Source organism: Leguminivora glycinivorella, chromosome 6 (assembly GCF_023078275.1).
Source record: "Leguminivora glycinivorella isolate SPB_JAAS2020 chromosome 6, LegGlyc_1.1, whole genome shotgun sequence".
In the NCBI taxonomy this organism is placed as follows: domain Eukaryota; kingdom Metazoa; phylum Arthropoda; class Insecta; order Lepidoptera; family Tortricidae; genus Leguminivora; species Leguminivora glycinivorella.
In genome coordinates this window covers 17401630-17423576 of record NC_062976.1, presented here as the reverse complement: position 1 = coordinate 17423576, position 21947 = coordinate 17401630, and the positions used below count along the sequence as shown (strand labels likewise).

General features: G+C 39.7%; 2 protein-coding genes across 2 annotated transcripts in view; one reads left to right on the top strand and one right to left on the bottom strand.

Moving 5' to 3' along the window:
• The window catches only part of LOC125227030 (hydrocephalus-inducing protein homolog), a 58626-nt gene extending 46722 nt beyond the window's left edge, over positions 1-11904 (top strand). The window contains 14 exon segments of the mRNA XM_048131221.1: positions 174-361; positions 457-700; positions 1013-1193; positions 2409-2578; positions 2668-2800; positions 2995-3140; positions 3492-3627; positions 3834-3986; positions 5610-5777; positions 6433-6657; positions 7178-7399; positions 10414-10559; positions 11151-11331; positions 11760-11904. Of these exon segments, the coding sequence (XP_047987178.1) occupies positions 174-361; positions 457-700; positions 1013-1193; positions 2409-2578; positions 2668-2800; positions 2995-3140; positions 3492-3627; positions 3834-3986; positions 5610-5777; positions 6433-6657; positions 7178-7399; positions 10414-10559; positions 11151-11331; positions 11760-11891 (2425 nt within the window). The 3' untranslated portion in view covers positions 11892-11904.
• A 389-nt stretch (positions 11905-12293) lies between these two features.
• Positions 12294-21795, bottom strand: LOC125227456 (nucleolar complex protein 2 homolog). The gene is given in 9 exon segments (XM_048131783.1): positions 12294-12860; positions 19251-19426; positions 19429-19465; positions 19627-19863; positions 19865-20457; positions 20663-20843; positions 21112-21335; positions 21464-21571; positions 21653-21795. Coding segments are annotated over 9 exon segments (2175 nt in total). The 5' UTR covers positions 21729-21795; the 3' UTR covers positions 12294-12317.
• Between the last annotated feature and the right edge of the window lie 152 nt (positions 21796-21947).

Sequence of the window (21947 nt, the reverse complement as noted above, 5' to 3'; positions counted from 1 at the left end):
TACTAATAATATGTTTCGTTAGACAACCCGCTCAACCAATCCACGCAGCTAAGTCTGCTAGCGAATATCTACTCTGTGTAATAATTTATATCCATATCGCACAATCGATTTTGAATATGTATATAGTTTCCAAACATAGAAATAAAGACTTTCTAAAAATACTATAATTGTAGCCTTGCCCTGGATTTTGAAACCATTCCCGAGCTCCTCGTAGACTACAAACCGGTGCCTGCAATTCAGCCCAAGGAGCATGTAAAAGTGAAGATTTACTTCCGACCGAAACAACCGACACATTATGATTTCCAGATAAAGTTCTGGGTGAATTCATTATGTGAAGAAATCGTCACCGCTAAAGGAGAAGGTAGGAAGAAGTACTTTGAATCTGCTCAAATTACGTATAGCATTATCCCTCGTGTCGTTCAGAGAGTCTTAGTTAAAACCACCTTTAAATTGCAGGTGTAAAGTGCCTTTTCGATTTATTCGAAGGCTGCGAAAAGAGTTTCGACATGGGGCCAGTAAAAGTGGGCTCTAAGATAGTTCGTCAGATAGAGGTGATGAACCACAGCAAGGTGGCCATTGACGCCACTTTCATATTCAAGGATATGTACCCCTTGATAGACGATACGCTACAGTCAGAGGCGACGAGCGTGTGTCTCGATCCCGGTAATGCTGGTCCGGTTACGGACTTTGGGCCTTCCAGGCAAGTCTTGAACATTTATTGTGGAATACGTAGCAGATGTAATAGGTACTTCATGTCATGATAAATAAGACTTTGCAGTCGGCGATGATAAGTGTGTCTTCACTTCTTAACTTCAGTGCCTCAGGGCCCTCAGGACCGGTTGTGGTATCTGTAGCCGTTAATGGGGATAGAATGGTGAGGGTCTAAACAAGCAAGGGCTGTTATTTTCGTTAAGTAGCTTATAGGTTCTCTAATTAGCCTGTAGCATAGTCTGTATTCATAGTCTATGAATCGCAGAAATATCATTACACTAAGTACATAATGTTTGTATAGAACACAAATGGTGAAAAATTACAACGATGACAAGATACGGAATCAAATCGCAATGGACATAGAAAATGCACTGTCGTCGTTAAAGGTCGTCCCAAAGGAATGCAAGATACTTCCTTACAGAAAAGTTTCTTTGAAGATTCAATTCAAACCTGTTGGCATGATCAGCGATTTGAATGTTCAGGTACTCTTAGCTTTATGTTTTTATAAGCATGGCACTTACAGAACAACTTATCATTGTGACTTAAGATGACCTACTGGACAACGAGATCTAAAGTTGTAAGATTAAAGTGACTACAACATATTGCCACATACACACTGTTATATTTGCACATTGAATCACGACATTCACGACAACCATCACCCTATATTGCCGGTACTTTCAGTGGACGAAAGTGGTCCAAAAATAACGACAACGACATAATAGAAACAAGTAGGTGGGCATGGCGAGTAAAATTACCGCAATACCATCTCCGACTACTTCCCATGGCAGTCAAGGTGTGTTTGGCACGGGTATAGCTTAAAAATGCTCCCAACAATACACTAACGATTATCAAACTCGCACAGAATCTTGTGTTTAGTGTTCACCCTTAAATTTCATCAGGTATGATATGAGGAACGGATAGTAACCTTCTTTTTAACCGCCTTCCAAATCTCAAGGGAAGGGGTTGTCAATTCGTCTGTATTTTTTTTATTTTTTTTAATGTTTGTTCCTCGATATCTCCGTCGTTACTGGACCGATTTTGAAAATTTTTTTTTTGATTGAATGTATATGCATATAGATTGGTCCCATTTTTCTCAGAACCCAGTTCTGATGATGGGATCCTGGAGAAATCGAGGGAACTCCTCAAATCTGAAAGGCATACATATGGTGATTTTTGTGTTTTTAAAGGAACAGCATGCATTTACGTACGGAACAGTGACATTTGGTGCAGTGGAACTCCTGATGATGGTCAGAATGGAACTACTCAAATCTGAACGGCACACTTATAGTGACTTTGGTATTTTTATAAGAACAGCATGCACTTACGTCCAGAACAGTGACATTTGGTGCAGTGGAACTGCTTATGATGGTCAGTACGGAACTCCTCAAATCTGAACGGCACACTTATAGTGACTTTGGTATTTTTATAAGAACAGCATGCACTTACGTCCAGAACAGTGACATTTGGGTGAGCCGCCCCTGGTTAGAGTTTCGTTCTGATAATCATTCTCATCTGTAAGTACTTCAGAATCATCCAAATTTCAAAATTGGTTCAGAAATGACGGAGATATCGAATAACAAACATTAAAAAATATACAGACGAATTGATAACATAATCCAACATTTGAAAGTATTTATTACCAGAACCCCAAAGGAAGGCGGTTTTTTTTTCTTAAAAATTATTCATTTTATCAGTTGAACATGAGAGTTCTGAATATCGAGCGGCCGCTAGTGCGGTTGAGCGGCAGCGCCACCGGGATGAGCCTGTGTCTGAGCCAGGATTCGCTGCAGTTCGGGCGCGTGCGCATCCGCGGCTGCAAGATTCTGAAGGTCATGCTGCTGAATAAAGGAGACTTCGGGGCTAGGTAAACCAAGATTTGAGAAATATTAAAAGTATGTGCCGGAGATTATAGTATTGAAAAAAGTTTATAGATTATCATTTTTCTGTGTCTAGGTTTTGGTGGCAACCGTTAATGTCTGACGAATTTACAATTTCGCCGATGCAAGGTCACATCGCGGCGCACACGAATGTAACCTATACGATTACTTACAGACCGAAAAGTCACAATCCATTTGTCAAACTATGGGTAAGACATATTCCTGATGATTCAGATTTTTGACGGCATTACTAGGCACTGACGTATTATGCAAACCAAGTGAAGAATGAAAGTCAAAGGACTTTAAGTCCCAGGAATGTTCTTCCCTCAGATCTACACACCTTTAAACCTCTAAACATGTATAATTGTATATACACCTCTAAATGTGTACACACCTTTTCTAGGCAAGCTGCAATATCGAGAACTACAAGTCACAGGAGCTAGCTCTGTACGCTGCCTGCTTAGACTTAGGAGACGTGGCTGCCAAGACCATGTACATGGAGTGTCCTGTGCGGGAAGTGCAGACTCTCTACGTGCCGGTCACGAACCCGTAAGTTCTCTCTGAACTACAAGTCTTAGCCCTGGCCCCGTAGCCGAATGGCATTTCTGCGACGCGAAATGCCACCGAAACGCCGCAGAAAGGTAATAGTCTGGCTGTGTCGCGCCAATACGCAAGAGCGATAGAGATAGATAGCTACGTAAGAGATATTATCGTGAGCGTTTCGTGAGCGTTTGTGCATTCGGTTACGCACACTGTACTGCGTATACGATGTGGCAGCCAATAAATTGTGATCCAGTGACAAGTGTTTAAATATTGTATTTATGCCCTATTGCCCCAAAAGTGACAAAATCGCAATGAAAATCATTAAAATCCATCAATAGTTAAAAACCTCGTTTACAGAACCGATGGGGGATGGCTAGTGCTATCCGAGCTGCCTCCCGGACCATTCTCCACGTTAGGCCAGTGTACTGTCGAACCAAACTCGGTGTTCGACATCCCGATCTACTTCAAGCCGAAAACTATGGGAAGGCACGAGGTATATCTAAATAATTTATAATACACGACCCGAAACGCAATTTGACATATTTAGCAGTATGAGTATATAAATGAAATCCCTACTAACAATTCAAGGGAGATAGCCAAATTTGATAGTAACAAAGAAACATGGAAATAATGACACTAGTTTACAATAAAACCATTATGTATTGATTATTATTATTACTCGGGAAATTATTATTACAGAACCAATTGCTATATACAAATTTGGGCGAAGGCGCAATGTTTATAAGTCTACTTGGCATAGCGTTGCCGCCGAATCCTAACGGAACGATAACCATCAACGTGGCTGCCAAGGATGTTCACACGGAGCTACTGAAGGTTCATCATATCACCGAGGTAAGTAGATATTCATGTAACCGTACAATGCGTATATCGCAGGGATATAATATACATATGTATCTTTAGGTACTACTAGTCGGTACAACATAGTCTAACCCATCTAGGTAAATCCATTCAGAGATAATCAAAAAACGTTGTCATTTCGCGTCTACGAAGCATTTTCGCTACATAATATTATATACTGGTTTACTTGGCTCTACTCTAATCAAACGTACAATATTTTTTTCCCCTCACTAGCTCGGAAACACGTGTTTTGTCCTTTAATACCAGCGGGTAAAAACGCATTTTATCCCCTAGTGGGTAAAGTAATTTGACCTTGAATAAAGTCAAATTAACTGCTTTAAAATTGATAAAAGTAGGCGAATCTAGTAATAAAGATGATTTACCACTTGTGGAACTACTGGAAGCAGTGATAAACGCATTTTTTGCGTTATAGTTTCCTCGCTATAGTGAGGGGAAAAGTTTTGTGTTACACTCGGGTGCAAATGTATTTTACTTCTCGTGTGTTAAAAAACTCGCAAGTTCAGGATTCTATTCTCGAACCACTCGCTTCGCTCGTGGTTCAACTATAGAATCCTTTCACTTGCTCGTTTTTCAATTCCACACTCGGCGTTAAAATACAACTTTGCCCCCTTGTATAACAAATAACTATTTTAAATATATTTATGATTTATTTATTTAAACTTTATTGCACAATTGAAAAAAAACCGGCCAAGAGCGTGTCGGGCCACGCTCAGTGTAGGGTTCCGTAGTTTTCCGTATTTTTCTCAAATACTACTGAACCTATCAAGTTCAAAACAATTTTCCTAGAAATTCTTTATAAAGTTCTACTTTTGTGATTTTTTTCACATTTTTTAAACATATGGTTCAAAAGTTAGAGGGGGGGGGACGCACTTTTTTTTCCTTTAGGAGCGATTATTTCCGAAAATATTAATATTATCAAAAAACTATCTTAGTAAACCCTTATTCATTTTTAAATACCTATCCAACAATATATCACATGTTGGGGTTGGAATGAAAAAAAATATCAGCCCCCACTTTACATGTAGGGGGGGTACCCTAATAAAACATTTTTTCCATTTTTTATTTTTGCACTTTGTTGGCGTGATTGATATACATATTGGTACCAAATTTCAGCTTTCTAGTGCTAACGGTTACTGAGATTATCCGCGGACGGACGGACGGACGGACGGACGGACGGACGGACGGACGGACAGACAGACATGGCGAAACTATAAGGGTTCCTAGTTGACTACGGAACCCTAAAAAGTACAAATGGCGGACTTAATGCCTTATGGCATTCTCTACCAGTCAACCATAGGGCAAAACATTAATGTATTAATTAAGTAATTTACAGAGAGGTGCTACGCCTTAGCCCTTAGTGAGTCTTTCCTGTATGTAGGGAAAATTGTCTAAAACTCTTCTATATGTATAATTTCCTACCTACGTTAATCCGTAAATTACGTAAGTACACTTGTTAATTAAAAAAATCAACAAATCAAAAACATTTATTCAGCAAGTAGGCCACATGCCACTTTTATGTCAACAATGTTACATGTTAATTCTGTAACATCGTAAAACAAGCCACCTAAACTTTTCTCATCCCATTTTTACTCTCAGTCCCCAGAATCATACGTAGTGTCGACAGAGGTGGTGAAAGTGGTCCCGGACAAGTTCGACAGTTTCTACGAGATCAAGCACCCGGAGACCGTGAAGGTGTGGGGCGAGACGTACGCCACGTGCCGGTGGGACTACGCGTGCTATGGCGAGTGCGAGATGCACATGAAAGTAAGGATTCTAACCTAGGTATACTCTAACTCAGCCATACTCAAAGTGTGCTCTGCGGATCCCTAGGGTTCCGCAAAGCCTCTCTGGGGGCTCCGTGTGATTTTTTTTACCTGATATGCAGCTTCAACTCTCTTCCATAAAACCAAATATTCACCAAGTTTCAGGTAATACCTCACATTAGAATCTAATGATTAGATTTTACTAATAGGATTACTTATAAAGATTGCAACTAATTTTTTTTTATTTAATTTAAGGGTTCCGTCAGATATTTTGCTTTCTAAAAGGGTTCCATGGGAAGATAAGTTTGAAAACCGCTGCTCTAACTCAATGCCCAGATTCGTATAGGTATAGTGTCGACAGAGACGGGACGACGACGACGAGATGCACATGAAAGCAAGTAACTTGACAAATAAATAGTAACTAATGGGATCACAATATCCCGTCACGCTTTGGCAAGTATGTCAGTGTGAGAGTGACAGGTATCCACGTGGATAAGTGATAAAATTGGCAGCGTAATACCCCGGCAGGAATATAGGCGCTATGAAGAATATAGCCCCTAATGAAGAAGAACTAATCGTGTAGTGTTAGGAACTAATAAAAGAAGCATCTCAAACGAACTGGACTGAATTATCTGAATATAATCACTCGTTTGCAGGTGGTATTCGTAAATAAGGACACGCGCGAGTACCAGTTCTACGAGATCGTGGCCACCGTCACCCCGAGCGAGATCGTGGACACCCTGACGCTGACGTCACGGGCGCGGGAAACGGTCCAGCGGGAGATCATTGTGAAGAACCCGCTAGCTGTGACGGTTACCTTCTCCGTGCACTGCAACCAACTGGACTGCCCTAGTTTATTAGAAGTGGGACGGCAATCTCAGGTAACTAGGTTCTTTTAGTTTGGGTTATACTGGTTGGTGGAGGGATTTAACGAAGACGTCACAAGCGCAAGGTCTACGGGATATTATCGTAAAGAAACGAAGTATCGCCGTGACAGTTACCTTGTCCGTGCACTACAACCAACTGGTCTGTTTTAGTTTATTAGTAGTAGGACGGCAATCTCAAGTCACGAATCAAGTTTTTTTAATTCGAATATGACCTACTAGTAGGAATGTGACGTAGAGGTCACACGCGCAAGATACGGTTCAGGTGCAACTGGTAGTGCGCTGCCAGAAGTTTGACTATCTCTGCTCAATAGTAGTGCATGGTCTAAGCATGTTTTGTTAGATTAAGGGCCGGTTGCATCAAACCGTCTGTCATCGTTAAAGCGTTCGTTAAATTTTATTGTAGGTATGGGAAGTTTCGTAGACGTCTGGTGCGTGACGATGATGGATGTGTATGTCAAATGTGGTTGATGCAACTGGCCCTAAGTATCCTATAATGTTTTTCTACGAATTTCAGGCGCCACTCGTAATGTCTTACTCGCCACTGGTAGTCGGCGAAAGCGAGGAATATTTGGAGATCCATAACAGTTTCGTCGGCACATACCTGTACAAGATGATACTGAAGTGTTTGCCCGCGAAGGCGAAAGAGCTGGAGATAGACACGCCGATCGGCAGTCGGGTGCCTATGAGGCTTCGAGTACAGAATAGGAGTGCCGTCAAAGCGGTCTTCAAAAGCAGTGTAAGTAAATTAAACGTTTTACTTGAAATATTAGTACTTAGCCCATTGGTGGAAATCATTACGTTTGAAATTCAAACAGCGTTAACATATTTTCCATAGGTATATAAAAATACGACTCTAAAAGAGTTTATTCTTCTCTACTTCGGCTTGCGGTTTTTAATTCAGTATATCACAGCAAATTAAATCATGAAATTTCTACAGATTTAATTCAGTATTTCAGAGACACCTACGTGCTTACTAGATTTTAGTCTATTCAATAAAATTAGGGAAAGCTTACGTACCTACTCCTTAGTAGATTTTAAATCATCAGTTGCATACCTAATCTATGGGCTTGCCAAAAGCCAATGGAATAAAAACACTAGATACTAAACACAGCACAGAATATATAATAGTACAAGTACAGACGGCCCACTGCTTCGATGTTCACGAAATGCCGCCTTTTTAAATGCCTACAAATTTTTTATAAAGAAACGAGCCGCACGTGCGCAGCGTCGGATGATAGGGTTGCCTATGGATTAAAACGAATTAATTACTCAGATAAAATTTTATATTATTATATTTAAGTCTTGGGTACTTTCTAGGTAGGATAAGGATAAGGTATAAGTAGGATATATACAGTATTTTGGTTTAAGTTCCAACATCACAAGCCTTATTGAACTTTTCCGTGGGACTTAATCAATAGTAGATCTGTGTAAAAATGTCCTATGGTACCTACATATTTTTTTTATTCATGATGTCTATTTAGCTTAGCATTGTTAGCCATTCCGCATGCGGACATCGCATATGAACCTTAAAAAAAAAACTCGCGACGCATTTTGTAATGGCGTCTCGGTCAAACGACCGACTATGATGCAGAAGATCGTGGGTTCGAGTCCGAAGTTTTTTTTAATCATTTGAACTTTTATGGATTTATTAAGTAATTTTTATTTTTTTAATGGAATATTTGACTATTACTATATTGCTTTCCTATTTTTTATTTTCATACAAAAATACAATACAATCCTTTATTATGCCTTTGTTGATAAAATAAAATATTACACGTCTGGTATAATACATTATACATAGGTCATAGTGTGGGCATAGTATTAGTAAAGTATTGCATTTACTGAGCTGGTTGACCTATGTTATTGTTGTGTGAATGTTTTTCTTCAACAACTAAATGGTTATATACAAGAATATGGGTAGCTTTTGCACATTGTAATTTTTCCTCAGTCACCCGTTGACCACGAACGCTGTAAAGTGTTTGAAACATCGGGATGAATTTTAAACTCATTATACGCGATTTAATCCGTTTTCATAGTTTTTATTTCATGAGTAACTATCGCGGTAACTGAAGACAATATTAACTAAACGGTTACAAATAATAATTATCATCAATATAATCTGGTCCAGGCAGGCAATTATGGTCGCGCGATAAATGATAAAACATCTGGCCGTCCCTATAATCGCACTTACTAATAGTGCGACAGGGACGGCCTGATATTTTATCGTCTATCGCGCGACCATGCTACCCGTGCTGTACTAGCTTTTGCCCGCGGCTTCGCTTGCGTTAGAAAGAGACAAAAGTAGCATATGTCACTCTCCATCCCTTCAACTATCTCCACTTAAAAAACATGTCAATCCGTCGCTCCGTTTGGCCGTGAAAGACGGACAAACAAACAAACACACATTATCTTTGGTGAAATAACGAATTCTTCCACTTCAGATTATAGGGTAACCAGCTTTTCCCATTTATAATAAACTAGCTTTTGACCGCGGCTTCGCTCGCGTAAGAAAGAGACAAAAAGTAGCCTATGTCACTCTCCATCCCTTCAACTAAATCCCCTTAAATAATCACGTCAATTCGTCGCTCCGGTTTTGCCGTGAAAGACGGACAAACAAACAGACACACACCCTTTCCCATTTGTAATATTAGTATATTTAGTATGGATTTGACATTATTATTTATATTTAAATAATTATATATGTATAGCCCAATTTCGTCGGGAACAGCGTGTTATGTAATGGCGTCGTTGGTGTACAGTCGTCTGTCACGCCGTGAAGGTGCGTTCGATTCCCAGGATTCTATAAACTTTTTGTATTTTTTTTGATATAAATTTCGTATTTTTTATTGACCGAGCAAGAATAGAGAGCCGAAGGTATCAATTAGTATCAATTTTATCTTAGAGAACCTATTGATATTTTTATTGTCATTTTGATTTTCTATTTATTAAGTTGAGATATAAAACACAACTTTTAATACCCTCGCTAAATATAATATTTTATCGAAATTACTCCTTAGATAAAAAAAGTCCACTTGAGTTTTTAAAGCATTACGTTACTCAGTTAACTATTGCATTTTCATTTACTAATTTAAGATTTCAAAAGCGATTTGAATACCCTTGCTCCATCGAAAATAAACAATTAGAAAAAAAAATCATTCGAATCGTAGTTTAGAAACTAAAATTTATCTATACTTTTTTGGAATTTTTTAAAATATCAGATTAGGATAATTATGTTAGAAATTCTGAGTTCGACGAACCCAAAAATTATTACCATGTAAGAGAATAGGTTTTTAATCTTTTTTGTGGAAAACGCTCAGTAACTACTGTACGAGTACATATACATTTATGTATAATAATAAAACAAAAAATAGTGTCTCATAGTGTTGTGTTCCTGCCGGTGAGTAAGGCTGCCAGAGCTCAACGAGGGTGTGGGGTGCTGACGACGGGAGGACTTACGGAACTAATTTGTTCCGTCTATTGTCCTTTGAGTCGTCGGCAACCCAAACCCTCCTTTGAACTTGTACACTCCTTTTTGCTATGCACACGCAGGAAAGGTTAAATAACAATAGAAAGAAATGCGATGCGACGTAAAATAACAATAGAAAGAAATGAATGCGAACGTGCGTTCCGCGAGAATGCGCGCCACCCCTGATCAGGCCGCGAACTCGCGGCCGCCTGCATGTACTTGTAGCACGGCGATAGAATCGCGGAGTGAGCCGCCCCTGACTATAGCTGTACTGTTTTTTTTAGGTCACCCATCCATCAATCACGACTGATAAAGAGTATGTCCTCGGGCCGGCCGAGAAGGGCAAGTTCCTCGTGTGGTTCGAGCCGACGGAAGTTGGGGTCCAACAGTGTACGGTTTCCTTTGACTCGCCAGACGCCGGAGAGTTTGTGTAAGTGCTAGTGTACAATATAATCTCTCTCTCTCTCTTAGTCGTTTTCGGCCACAGCGAACAGTGTCGCTGGTGCGCTCTGAGGTGGGGTGACGGACGTATCTCCAATTAAATATATGCAACTCTGACCGTTATTACTTCGCGTTTAAACGGGTAAACCTTATTTAGATCATTTTATTATGAATATATTATTGATAACCGGGAAAAGGTACAAGCCTTTTCGTTTGTCGCGTGACATCTATAGTTTCAAGTAGCGGTACTTATACAGCCATCAGCAGTAATAAAAAAGAAGGTTGTATTAAATACATTGTGTCAGATATTTTTGCAGAATTTATTTTGTGCGATATTACTGGCGGCAACTGTATACAAGTGCTAACTATGTCCACTATCAAATTAAGTAGCATATTGGCTACGACCAGTACAGTCGAGTTCATAATGTGTACATTTCTTCACCTTAAATCGTTGCAATAAGGTGAAAACATTTACACATATTTAACTCGACTGTACCAAGGCATTAGCGGTCTAGTAGGTAGGTATTACCTCTTTGTACGAAGTATGTACCAATGTACCAATTTTTAAATTATTTTTCAGATATCACATAACGGGCACGGCAAAAATACCAAAGCCACAGGGGCCCTATGTAGTGACGGCAGGTGGTTTCGCAGCAATAACATTCAAAAATGTGTTTATGGAGGACAGGACGTTTAAGCTGTCTATCGATAAACAGGAATTTTACGTTAAAAATCCTGTCGAAATGATACAATCTAAAAAGGTAAATTGATCCTACTTCAAAGTTCAAGTACGTCTTGGTCCGTTTCCTTTTATTTTGTAACAAACAGGGATCCTCGGCTATGCGTGACTCACGTAAAAGCATCCTTGGGAGTCTTGGTTACGCTTGCTCAGTATGCAATACCATCATCGTAATCTATACTTGAAAATTTCCTCAAGATAGGATCTGGTATCAGATGGGTGGTACTGGTATAGCTACAAACGATGTGGCGTTGAGTGTCATATCAAAGTCAGTAGTCAGGTGACAAACAAAACCTGACCAATGGCAAAACAATATACATCAACAAAAGCTCCGGTAGTAGGTGATTATTTGTTTGAGCATCGTGGCGACTTCCTTACATCAGATTCCAACTGTACGCCGCGACGAGCGATCAATAAAATCATACAACTGAGATATGTGCAATATTCTAGGAAGCAAAAGTGTTTGTGTACCTGAGCGACAAGTGGGTGGGCGGCCCGCCGACCGGCTGCCTCACCATCGAGAGCCTCGAGCCGCCGGAGCCGCGCGCCCAGTGGACTTACTTCCTGCAAGGAATCCCCTGACTTTTCTATTATTTATTTACTTTCCTATTGTTATTATTTAGCTAATAAATATATTTTTGCCAAAACTTTTAAATTCTTTTAATGATCATAGGAAAAATAAATAGGATGTGCTTTCACAAACACGTAAACATTGTCTTTCTAATCTAATTTTCTACTGTTTCTACGTATGGCATCGGAGGGAGGGAAAGAGACAAATTCTGTTTCTTTGCAGTTGGTATACTACCGTAGGTAGCTATCCGATTGGGGTAGCTAGTACTACTCTAGGAGCAATGTATTTCCATCGCTAGTTACTTTTTTGTCAGCGATCAGATGGCTGCCTTCCTCTAAGTACTACTATCTATTCTTAAACAGAGTTAATAACTTTAAGGTATCAATAATAAATAAATAGAATAAATACGAGTAAATTGTATATGCATGTCAGCTTTATTACCAGTCATTAACACTCAAATCTTGCACTACGTCATCCCCGCCTGGTATATCGATGTCATCAACAGCCAATTTCTTATTACCCTTCTTCTTTTTAGCTTCTTTCTTCTTCTTGTTTTTCTTTTTACGCGGGGGCTCATCCTCGTCTTCACCATCTAATTTGAAGTGGTCTTTTTCATCTTCACTGTCAGACGGGAACAGTTCTGTTGGTCCCTCATCCTTGGGCTTAGCAATAACATCATTGGATAACTTGGGCCTCTTAATCATAGGTAAGTCTCCAGCGATGTCATCATTCTTCGTGACCTTCTTCCTCTTCTGTATCCTGTTGATCTTGCTCCAGTTCTCGTAGAATGTCTGTAACGGCGTCCCCTTGGTGCTGATGTTGGTTTCCCAGGCAGCCACCAGTTTGCTGTCGCTCAGTGCAAAGCTGATCTTGGCCCTTTCACGCTCAATGAATCTATTGTTCTCCTCTATCTTTTCAAGTAACTGGCGAAGCTTCTTGGTGTAGTTGGAAACTGAACAGGTCTTCAGGAACTGTTTTATCTGTAGAAAAAAATAGTTCAAATCAATTTGGTTACATATCTTAGTTTGTGTCTACCAGTTGTGGCTGGTGAAAATTTCTGCTAGGCAACACTGAGCAAAAAGAAACCTACCTTAACATTAAGAGCGCTATGACAAAAAAAGGCGATATATTGTAAAATGCACAATATTTATCGACAAAATTGTACACTTTACTCATACTAAAAGACAGTGAAAGTACTTGTTTCAGTTAGAACATCTTATTAACTGTCGGTTAAATAAAAAACATATGAAAAAAAAAGCTTTTTCAATTAGTAATGATTGTTTTTCTGATGCTCGTTTAGGAAAAACCGCGTGAAGCACAGAATTCGGAGCTCTTATTATGTACAATTTGATAAGATCACTCTCATAAATGAGGTAAATTTAAGTTCCAAATATCTTGTACTTAAGGCCCATTAAACAATATTTATCATTTAATCCTTTGAAATTGAGAAATTGAAAGTAAAACGAACTCAATTTTGTCTTGAAAATACATCGAAACAAGTGATCATTTCTCCGAAAATCTACATGTTATCGAAGTTATTTTAGTATATAAATAATCTACACAATGTGCTTAAACTACTGTTATCCATTTGTCGTTATAATATTTTATCATGATTTTTTGCCAATTTTTTGAAAACTAGCCTTCCTGTCGCTATTTTACCGGCGACGGACGCCTGCGATTTCAGTGCCGCGCCGGAGCTCGAGCAGGTAAGACGTATGTCGCTTTGGTCTCCGAGTTTTCATCGCAAACGTCGAGAATATTTATTGTTGTGTGAGTCGGACGCCTTGTTTCTACACGGGCTATCCTCGCATTGTGTGTGTGTAAACAGCGACCAACGAATTTGATCCTAGATCCGTAAATATTTGCTTTTGTAATACTTTGTTATGTTTGAATGTTAAAGTATTACAACGTTGTGATGATAAAAATGTGAAAATTACAATACGGTCAAGATGATAAGACACATCAAGATGGTACTCGGGATCTGATGATGGAGCCAGAAGGTGGTCACCAGTACCAGTGAACCATGTAAGTAAACGACTTCGTGTTTAGGCTCGTTGGGTTCGTCTCAACAAGACCTTTGACAAGAGGTGGTACTCAGGGTCTGATGATGGAGCCAGATGGTGGTCACCAGTACCAATGAACCATATAACTAAACCCAGAGATGGGGAAATCGTAATCGATTCCGGATTACACGATTACTTGATTTTACTTTGTAATCTGACACTACTGGGTACTGGGTGTCAGATTACTTGTAATGTAATCAAGTGAAACGGTAAATTACCATTACATGTAAAGGAATCACTAATCATCTATACAATCATTACTATTACCAATAACTCGGAATCGTAGTCGATTCAAAATAACTGAAATTATTGACTTGATTACTTTCAGATTACGAATATGTAGTACCTCAGATTGCCGACTGTCACTTTGACACAAAAGTCATCATGGGTGTCGTAAAATAGGTTTTAGGGGGTGCTGATTCCAAAATTAATGACCAATGTGGAATCTGACATTGCTGACTGTCACTTTGACACAAAAGTCGTCATGGGTGTCGTAAAATAGGTTTTAGGGGGTGCTGATTCCAAAATTAATGACCAATGTTCAATCTGACATTGCTGACTGTCACTCTGACACAAAAGTCGTCATGGGTGTCGTAAAATAGGTTTTAGGGGTGCTGATTACAAAATGAATGACCAATTTGGAATCTGACAGTGCTGACTGTCACTTTGACACAAAAGTCGTCATGGGTGTCGTAAAATAGGTTTTAGGGGGTGGTGATTCCAAAATTAATGACCAATGTGGAATCTGACATTGCTGACTGTCACTTTGACACAAAAGTCGTCATGGGTGTCGTAAAATAGGTTTTAGGAGGTGCTGATTCCAAAATTAATGACCAATGTTCAATCTGACATTGCTGACTGTCACTCTGACACAAAAGTCGTCATGGGTGTCGTAAAATAGATTTTAGGGGGTGCTGATTCCAAAATTAATGACCAATTTGGAATCTGACATTGCTGACTGTCACTTTGACACAAAAGTCGTCATGGGTGTCGTAAAATAGGTTTTAGGGGGTGCTGATTCCAAAATTAATGACCAATGTGGAATCTGACATTGCTGACTGTCACTTTGACACAAAAGTCGTCATGGGTGTCGTAAAATAGGTTTTAGGGGGTGCTGATTCCAAAATTAATGACCAATGTTCAATCTGACATTGCTGACTGTCACTCTGACACAAAAGTCGTCATGGGTGTCGTAAAATAGGTTTTAGGGGGTGCTGATTCCAAAATTAATGACCAATGTTCAATCTGACATTTCTGACTGTCACTTTGACACAAAAGTCGTCATGGGTGTCGTAAAATAGGTTTTAGGGATGCTGATTCCAAAATTAGTGACCAATTTGGAATCTGACATTGCTGACTGTCACTTTGACACAAAAGTCGTCATGGGTGTCGTCAAATAGGTATCCGGAGGTGTTTGAAAACTAATGACCAATTTGGAATCTGACACTGTTGACTGTCACTTTGACACAAAAGTGATCATGGGTGTCTTCAAATAGGTTTACATGGGTACTGATCTCAATATTAATGATCAATTTGGAATCTGACATTGCTGACTGTCACTTTGACATAAAAGTCGTTATGGGTGTCGTCAAATAGGTTTCCAGGGGTACTGTGCAATGTCAGGTTCCAAATCGGTCATAACTTTTTAAATCATTTCATTAATTTTGGAATCAGTACCCCTAAAAACTATTTGACTACACCCATGATTCCTTTTGTGTCAAAATGACAATTAGCACTGTGAGATTCCAAAATAGTCGTTAATTTTGGAATCAGCACCCCCGGAAACCTTTTTGACGACACCCATGACGACTTTTGTGTCAAAGTGACAGTCAGCAATGTCAAGATTCCAAATCGGTCATTAATTTTCTAATCAGCACCTCCGGAAACCTATTTGACGACACCCATGATGACTTTTGTGTCAAAGTGACAGTCAGCAATGTTAGATTCCACATTAGTCATTATTTTTGGAATCAGCACCCCCTAAAACCTATTTTACGACACCCATGATGACTTTTGTGTCAAAGTGGCAGTCAGCAATGTTAGATTCCACATTGGTCATTATTTTTGGAATCAGCACCCCTAAAACCAATTTTACGACACCCATGACGACTTTTGTGTCAAAGTGACAGTCAGCAATGTCAGATTCCACATTGTTCATTAATTTTGGAATCAGCACCCCCGCAAACCTATTTGACGACACCCATGACGACTTTTGTGTCAAAGTGACAGTCAGCAATGTCAGATTCCACATTGGTCATTAATTTTGGAATCAGCACCCCCTAAAACCAATTTTACGACACCCATGACGACTTTTGTGTCAAAGTGACAGTCAGCAATGTCACATTCCACATTGTTCATTAATTTTGGAATCAGCACCCCCTAAAACCTATTTTACGACACCCATTTTATTTATTTATTTATTTTATTTATTATTCAAATAAGTTACACAGCATAACAGTAAAACCAAAGCACTGTGAAACTAAAAAATAAAAACAATAGGTATAGCACATAAAACAGTAAAAATCAGACAAAAAAAAACAATATTCTATTTAGGCGACGACGTAACAGCGTGGCTCCGTTGCGTCGTCTGACACGGCGTAGGGTTCGGCAGGTTGCCCCGGAACCGCTGAAACAGCACGCCCTTCGGCCAGAAGTCTGCACTCGCGATGGTGTCCTGCAGCGGCCGCGGCACTCGCAACACAAACGAACTGAAGTGCACGTAGTGGCGCGACTGTAGCTGGAACACTCTCAGCGTGTAGCCAGTCTTCTGGCGAACGTACTCCACCACCTCATCAGCCCCGGCGGAGTAGTGCAAGCGCGACACGTAGAGCGCCCTACTCGGCGTAGCAATCCGTAGACCTGAATTCACTGGTTCCGCATTGCCACACATAGTCTTACGAGGCGCCCTGCGCGCCTTGCTCTTCTTTTGCACCAATGTGAATCCCTCCTCATCCACATTGGTGCGGGCAGACTTTTCCACAATAGGAGCCCGTGATGCCTTTACAGGTGCATTTACCCGGTTCGTTGCGACGGACTCACCGACAACGTCAGCATATGCACGCTGACGCGAGTTCGTTGGGACATGTGGCGGCCGGACGCGCGGGGGCGCGCGGGCGGCGGATCGGCGCGTGCGACACATTTTACTGCGCCGGCAACAGGCAAACAAACCGACTTGTCAGCAGGTCGATTATCAGACTTGAAATTTGAAGCCGCTGTCTGAGTTGGGGCAATTCGCAAACATTTTATTTCTTCACGTAACTCAGAAATAGTAATTAGGCTAGCTTCAAACTTCGTATTCATTTCGGCTAAACTTGTTCTTAGGGCCACGATTTCCTTAAACAAGCATCTGACGTCGACGTTGTCCGGATTGTACGACGAAATGTTGGAGATATCCGTCGCCACAAACTCCGGAATCCGGTCGTTGAAGTCTTTGAGGATCTTCATTATGTCCTCCAGGCTCTTCTTCCCAGTTTCGTCTCCTCTTCGGTGAGGTACATAGGTGCCGGCTATTCCAAGGAACTCACACAACACTTTCTTCGCTACACAGATGTCTTCCACGGTGAACTTCGACGCGCGCGAAGACATCTGAACAGCAGTCGCCGCATCCATCGCTCCTTCCCGCAGCAGTTTATTTTTCTCTTGCAGAAAAGCGAGGAACTCGTTTACGATGGGTTGACCCTGTTTAGAATCTGCCATCGTGTCAATTTGCCGGCAGCGGCAGGGCCGCGCGATTTCGCAATTTATAATTAAATTAAATCATCAATGCGTCTACGTCGCTGCGCGCATTGGACATGACTCATGACGACTTTTGTGTCAAAGTGACAGTCAGCAATGTCAGATTCCACATTGTTCATTAATTTTGGAATCAGCACCCCCGCAAACCTATTTGACGACACCCATGACGACTTTTGTGTCAAAGTGACAGTCAGCAATGTCAGATTCCACATTGGTCATTAATTTTGGAATCAGCACCCCTAAAACCTATTTTACGACACCCATGACGACTTTTGTGTCAAAGTGACAGTCAGCAATGTCAGATTCCACATTGTTCATTAATTTTGGAATCAGCACCCCCGCAAACCTATTTGACGACACCCATGACGACTTTTGTGTCAAAGTGACAGTCAGCAATGTCAGATTCCACATTGGTCATTAATTTTGGAATCAGCACCCCCTAAAACCAATTTTACGACACCCATGACGACTTTTGTGTCAAAGTGACAGTCAGCAATGTCAGATTCCACATTGTTCATTAATTTTGGAATCAGCACCCCCGCAAACCTATTTGACGACACCCATGACGACTTTTGTGTCAAAGTGACAGTCAGCAATGTCAGATTCCACATTGGTCATTAATTTTGGAATCAGCACCCCTAAAACCTATTTTACGACACCCATGATGACTTTTGTGTCAATGTGACAGTCAGCAATGTCAGATTCCAAATCGGTCATTAATTTTTAAATCAGCACACCCGAAAACCTATACTCGTGGTATATGCACTTGAAATGTGAAAGTGAAAATGCTAGAATGACATGTAAACCACGAAGTTGTATAGTCATATTGTTCATTGGTATTGGTGACCACCATCTGGCTCCATCATCAGACCCTGAGCACCACCTTGAAGTAATTAGAATTGTATTTGTCTTATTTTATCATCATATTAATATATACTTTACTCTAATACTTATCATATAACAAAAGCAAATATTTGGGATGGGATCTACTTTTATAATTATTACTTTAATTTTTTAAATAAATTTTAACATAATTGATATTATTTCGCGCTATATTCTCGTATTTTCGTACAAAATAATGTTTATTAGAAACCAAAAGTTTATATCGAGATAGTAGATTGTGGTTGTTATCAAAATTCCATAGAAAGGATCAAGATTGTTTTGTCCATTATTGTAGTGCGAGCGAGTGATAAGACGTGCTAGAAAGGGTCAGCATATTGGGCTCGCGCGGCGGGTAAAATACCTAATTTCGCCCGACGCCGAAATGTTATAACGCTCTTAAGTACTTTACTAGTAATCAATTTTAGGCAAGCTGGTGGGAATCTGCTTGTATGGACTAGACGCTGCTGCTGTCTACTATATTTAGCCCTTTTAGTGTCAGTCATAATTTATGACTCATAAAACTCATAAATATCAGCAATCCAGTATTAATTTTCGTCCTTGCCAAAAAGGGATGCACAAGTACAGACTGTTATGAAATTGTGTGCTTTAAAAAACTCTGCAATACAATGTAGATGTATTTGTCACATATCTAACAAGGAAGTTGAAGGTTTATAAATAACAAATACTAACCTGAATGATAGCAAGCAGGGAAAGATCAGGAAAGGCGATGGAATGGGATTGATTGGCCATATACTCCAGCAGTAATCCATAAATGCGCTCAATGACGGAATCCTTGAAGCCATTCTCCATGAGCTGCGACTTGGCCAGTCGGAGCACACAGGACAGGTCCAGAGGCTTCATGGAAACTTTTTGTGCTTTTTGTTGAAGTCATATGATGTTAATACCTAGAAAAGAGAGATTATAAGTCCAGTGTTCTGTTAAGGCAACAGTAACATAAAAATAAACAACTTATAAAAATGTATAAGATTAAAAATGCTTATGATAGTTTAGGGACTGTAACACTTTTCTAATTAAAATTGCCAAAATAGTAGATTGATAAACACACCTCTAATAGAAAAGGTAGAATAGGTATAAAGGTATTGGATTCTTTTGACAAATGTATCAATATTTCAACACAGTGGAATCTGACTGGATAGTATTGATGTGTTGGCACCAGCTTGATGGTGTTTGTGATAACCATCACCAGAGGGTAGACCAATGGCTGCAGCTGAGGCTTATTGGTGGTGGCCCCCAGCAAGTCTGCCCACAAGTGCAGGGAGTTCACAAACTGCCAGTTGTAAACCTGCCTGCCTGTTCTCTACTTTCTGGACAACAATAGCATTTCTCAAATGGATAGCCAACTGACGAATGTACAGGAAAACATGTTGGTATGACACATTCAAATCCAAAGTAAACATTTCCACCAAAGATCTCCTCATGAAGTTGATACTTGGCCAAGTAGTGGGACTCACAAACTTGCAGTTCTTCACATAAGTCATGTACATAGCTTTAAGCACAAGGTCTAGCAAGTTTGCTTGCTGGTTTCTTGTGATTCTAAGGATACACAAGAAAGCCAGCACTCTCACAGTCTCCTCCCCTCTACTCCACAGGGTGATCAGCTTCTTCAAAGCATGTTTAGATATTCTGGCAAAACACGCGACATATGTTGACATCTGGTGCAAATGCTTCAGGAGCACTGTAAGTATGTTCTCAGATGTAACTCCACCGAGAAGCTTGAGCAAATCATTTAGATATGCCACTAGAGGAGCCTTTATTTTGACAAAGTGTTTGCATTTCTGGGGATCCTTGCCTGACTGTTCCATTCCAAGATATTTCTTAATTGCAGCAGGAAGATACAGCACACACATTTGAATAACTGCATTGAATACTGAAGAGCCTGAAATATACAAATACACATATGTTTAGAAGTATTGTTTCACCTTTTCTGTTTTAATAGTTAAGAAATCTACCAGATGCCTAGTTCCACAAAACCATGATCTTGTTGTTTTACTTAAAAGGGCATAGCTATAGCATGAATCTGTTAACTTCAAAAAACAACTGTGGGACCATAGTATAACAAAATTTTTTGCATTAAAAAGTACCTTCAACTTTATATTCCCCTTTGGATGTCCCATCATCACTTGTGGCTCTCAACATGGCTGCATTGAAGGCTTTGATGACCGAGTTCAGTGTTGCAATTTTGATTTTCTTTTCACTTTGTAATTCTTCTTGCCATTCCGCCACCATCTTGAGTGTGATTTTACCTCTAACTTCAACTTCCTCCTATAACATACAAGTTTATGTAAAAATTTAGTGACTACAGTTAAAGTATGCTAGAACATAAAATATTTCTGGAGTAAAATTAACACCTACATGAAATGTGAAATATTCAAGGTTTGTAGACAATGTGAAATAGTTGTTCATTACTTTATAACTAAATCTGAGATTTGAACTACTGTGCATGAAAATTTGCTAACTAATATGTAAGCTAGAAGGTTCAACATAACAATACATTCCTTAACTGACTTTCTACTATACTATAACTACTAACCTCAAAATCACTCTCTTCACTGTCAGCCTGCAGGGGGCCCGGCTTGTGCACATCATCCTCATCCTCCTGATCCTCTCCATCGGAGCCCTCATCTCCCGACTCCACCCCAAAGTTCAGCAAGTTTTCATCATTTTCCTCCAGAAAGTTGTAAAAGTCTGGGTCTATCTTTTTTAGTTTTTCTAGGGATTTCTTATGTGTCTCTGGATCCATTTCCTCGTCAGAATCTGGAAATAGTATGATCAAAATTTACATTTTAATTTATTTAATAAATCGCGGGACTCTAAAATGCACCTATGAGAGTTAACCTATAGGGTTTAAGGTTTTAAAGTAAGCTACAGTTCTGTTGTCTTACCTGACTGTCCTTCTTCGTCTTCATCTGGAGTCTCCACAGGTTTTTTCGTCTTTTCATTCTTTACTTTGTTTTTTTTGGGCATCTCTGGGGTCATTTCTTCACTAAAATCTGCAAACCGATGAATAGTAATAACATGTAGAATTTGTTTACAAAAAGTAAGCGTTCCAAATATAATTTGTTTAAGCTAACCTGATTCGCCATCTTCCGCAACATCTGGAACTTTAACTGGTTTCTTTCCTTTCTTAATTTTTCTCTCTTTCTTCATGTTTTAATTATTTATTGTAATAACAAGAAGGCGATACACGAAAACCGCGTGTTAAGCATGTGAGGTTGACAACTGACAACTGAAATGAAAACGACTTTGACAGTTTATTTTATTAAAAAAAAAAATACCTATTTAAGCTAATGATAAAGACGCCAAAATCGTCGATGAAATTATGCCAGCCACAAACATGCTTTCGTTTAAAGAAAATTGAAACACACC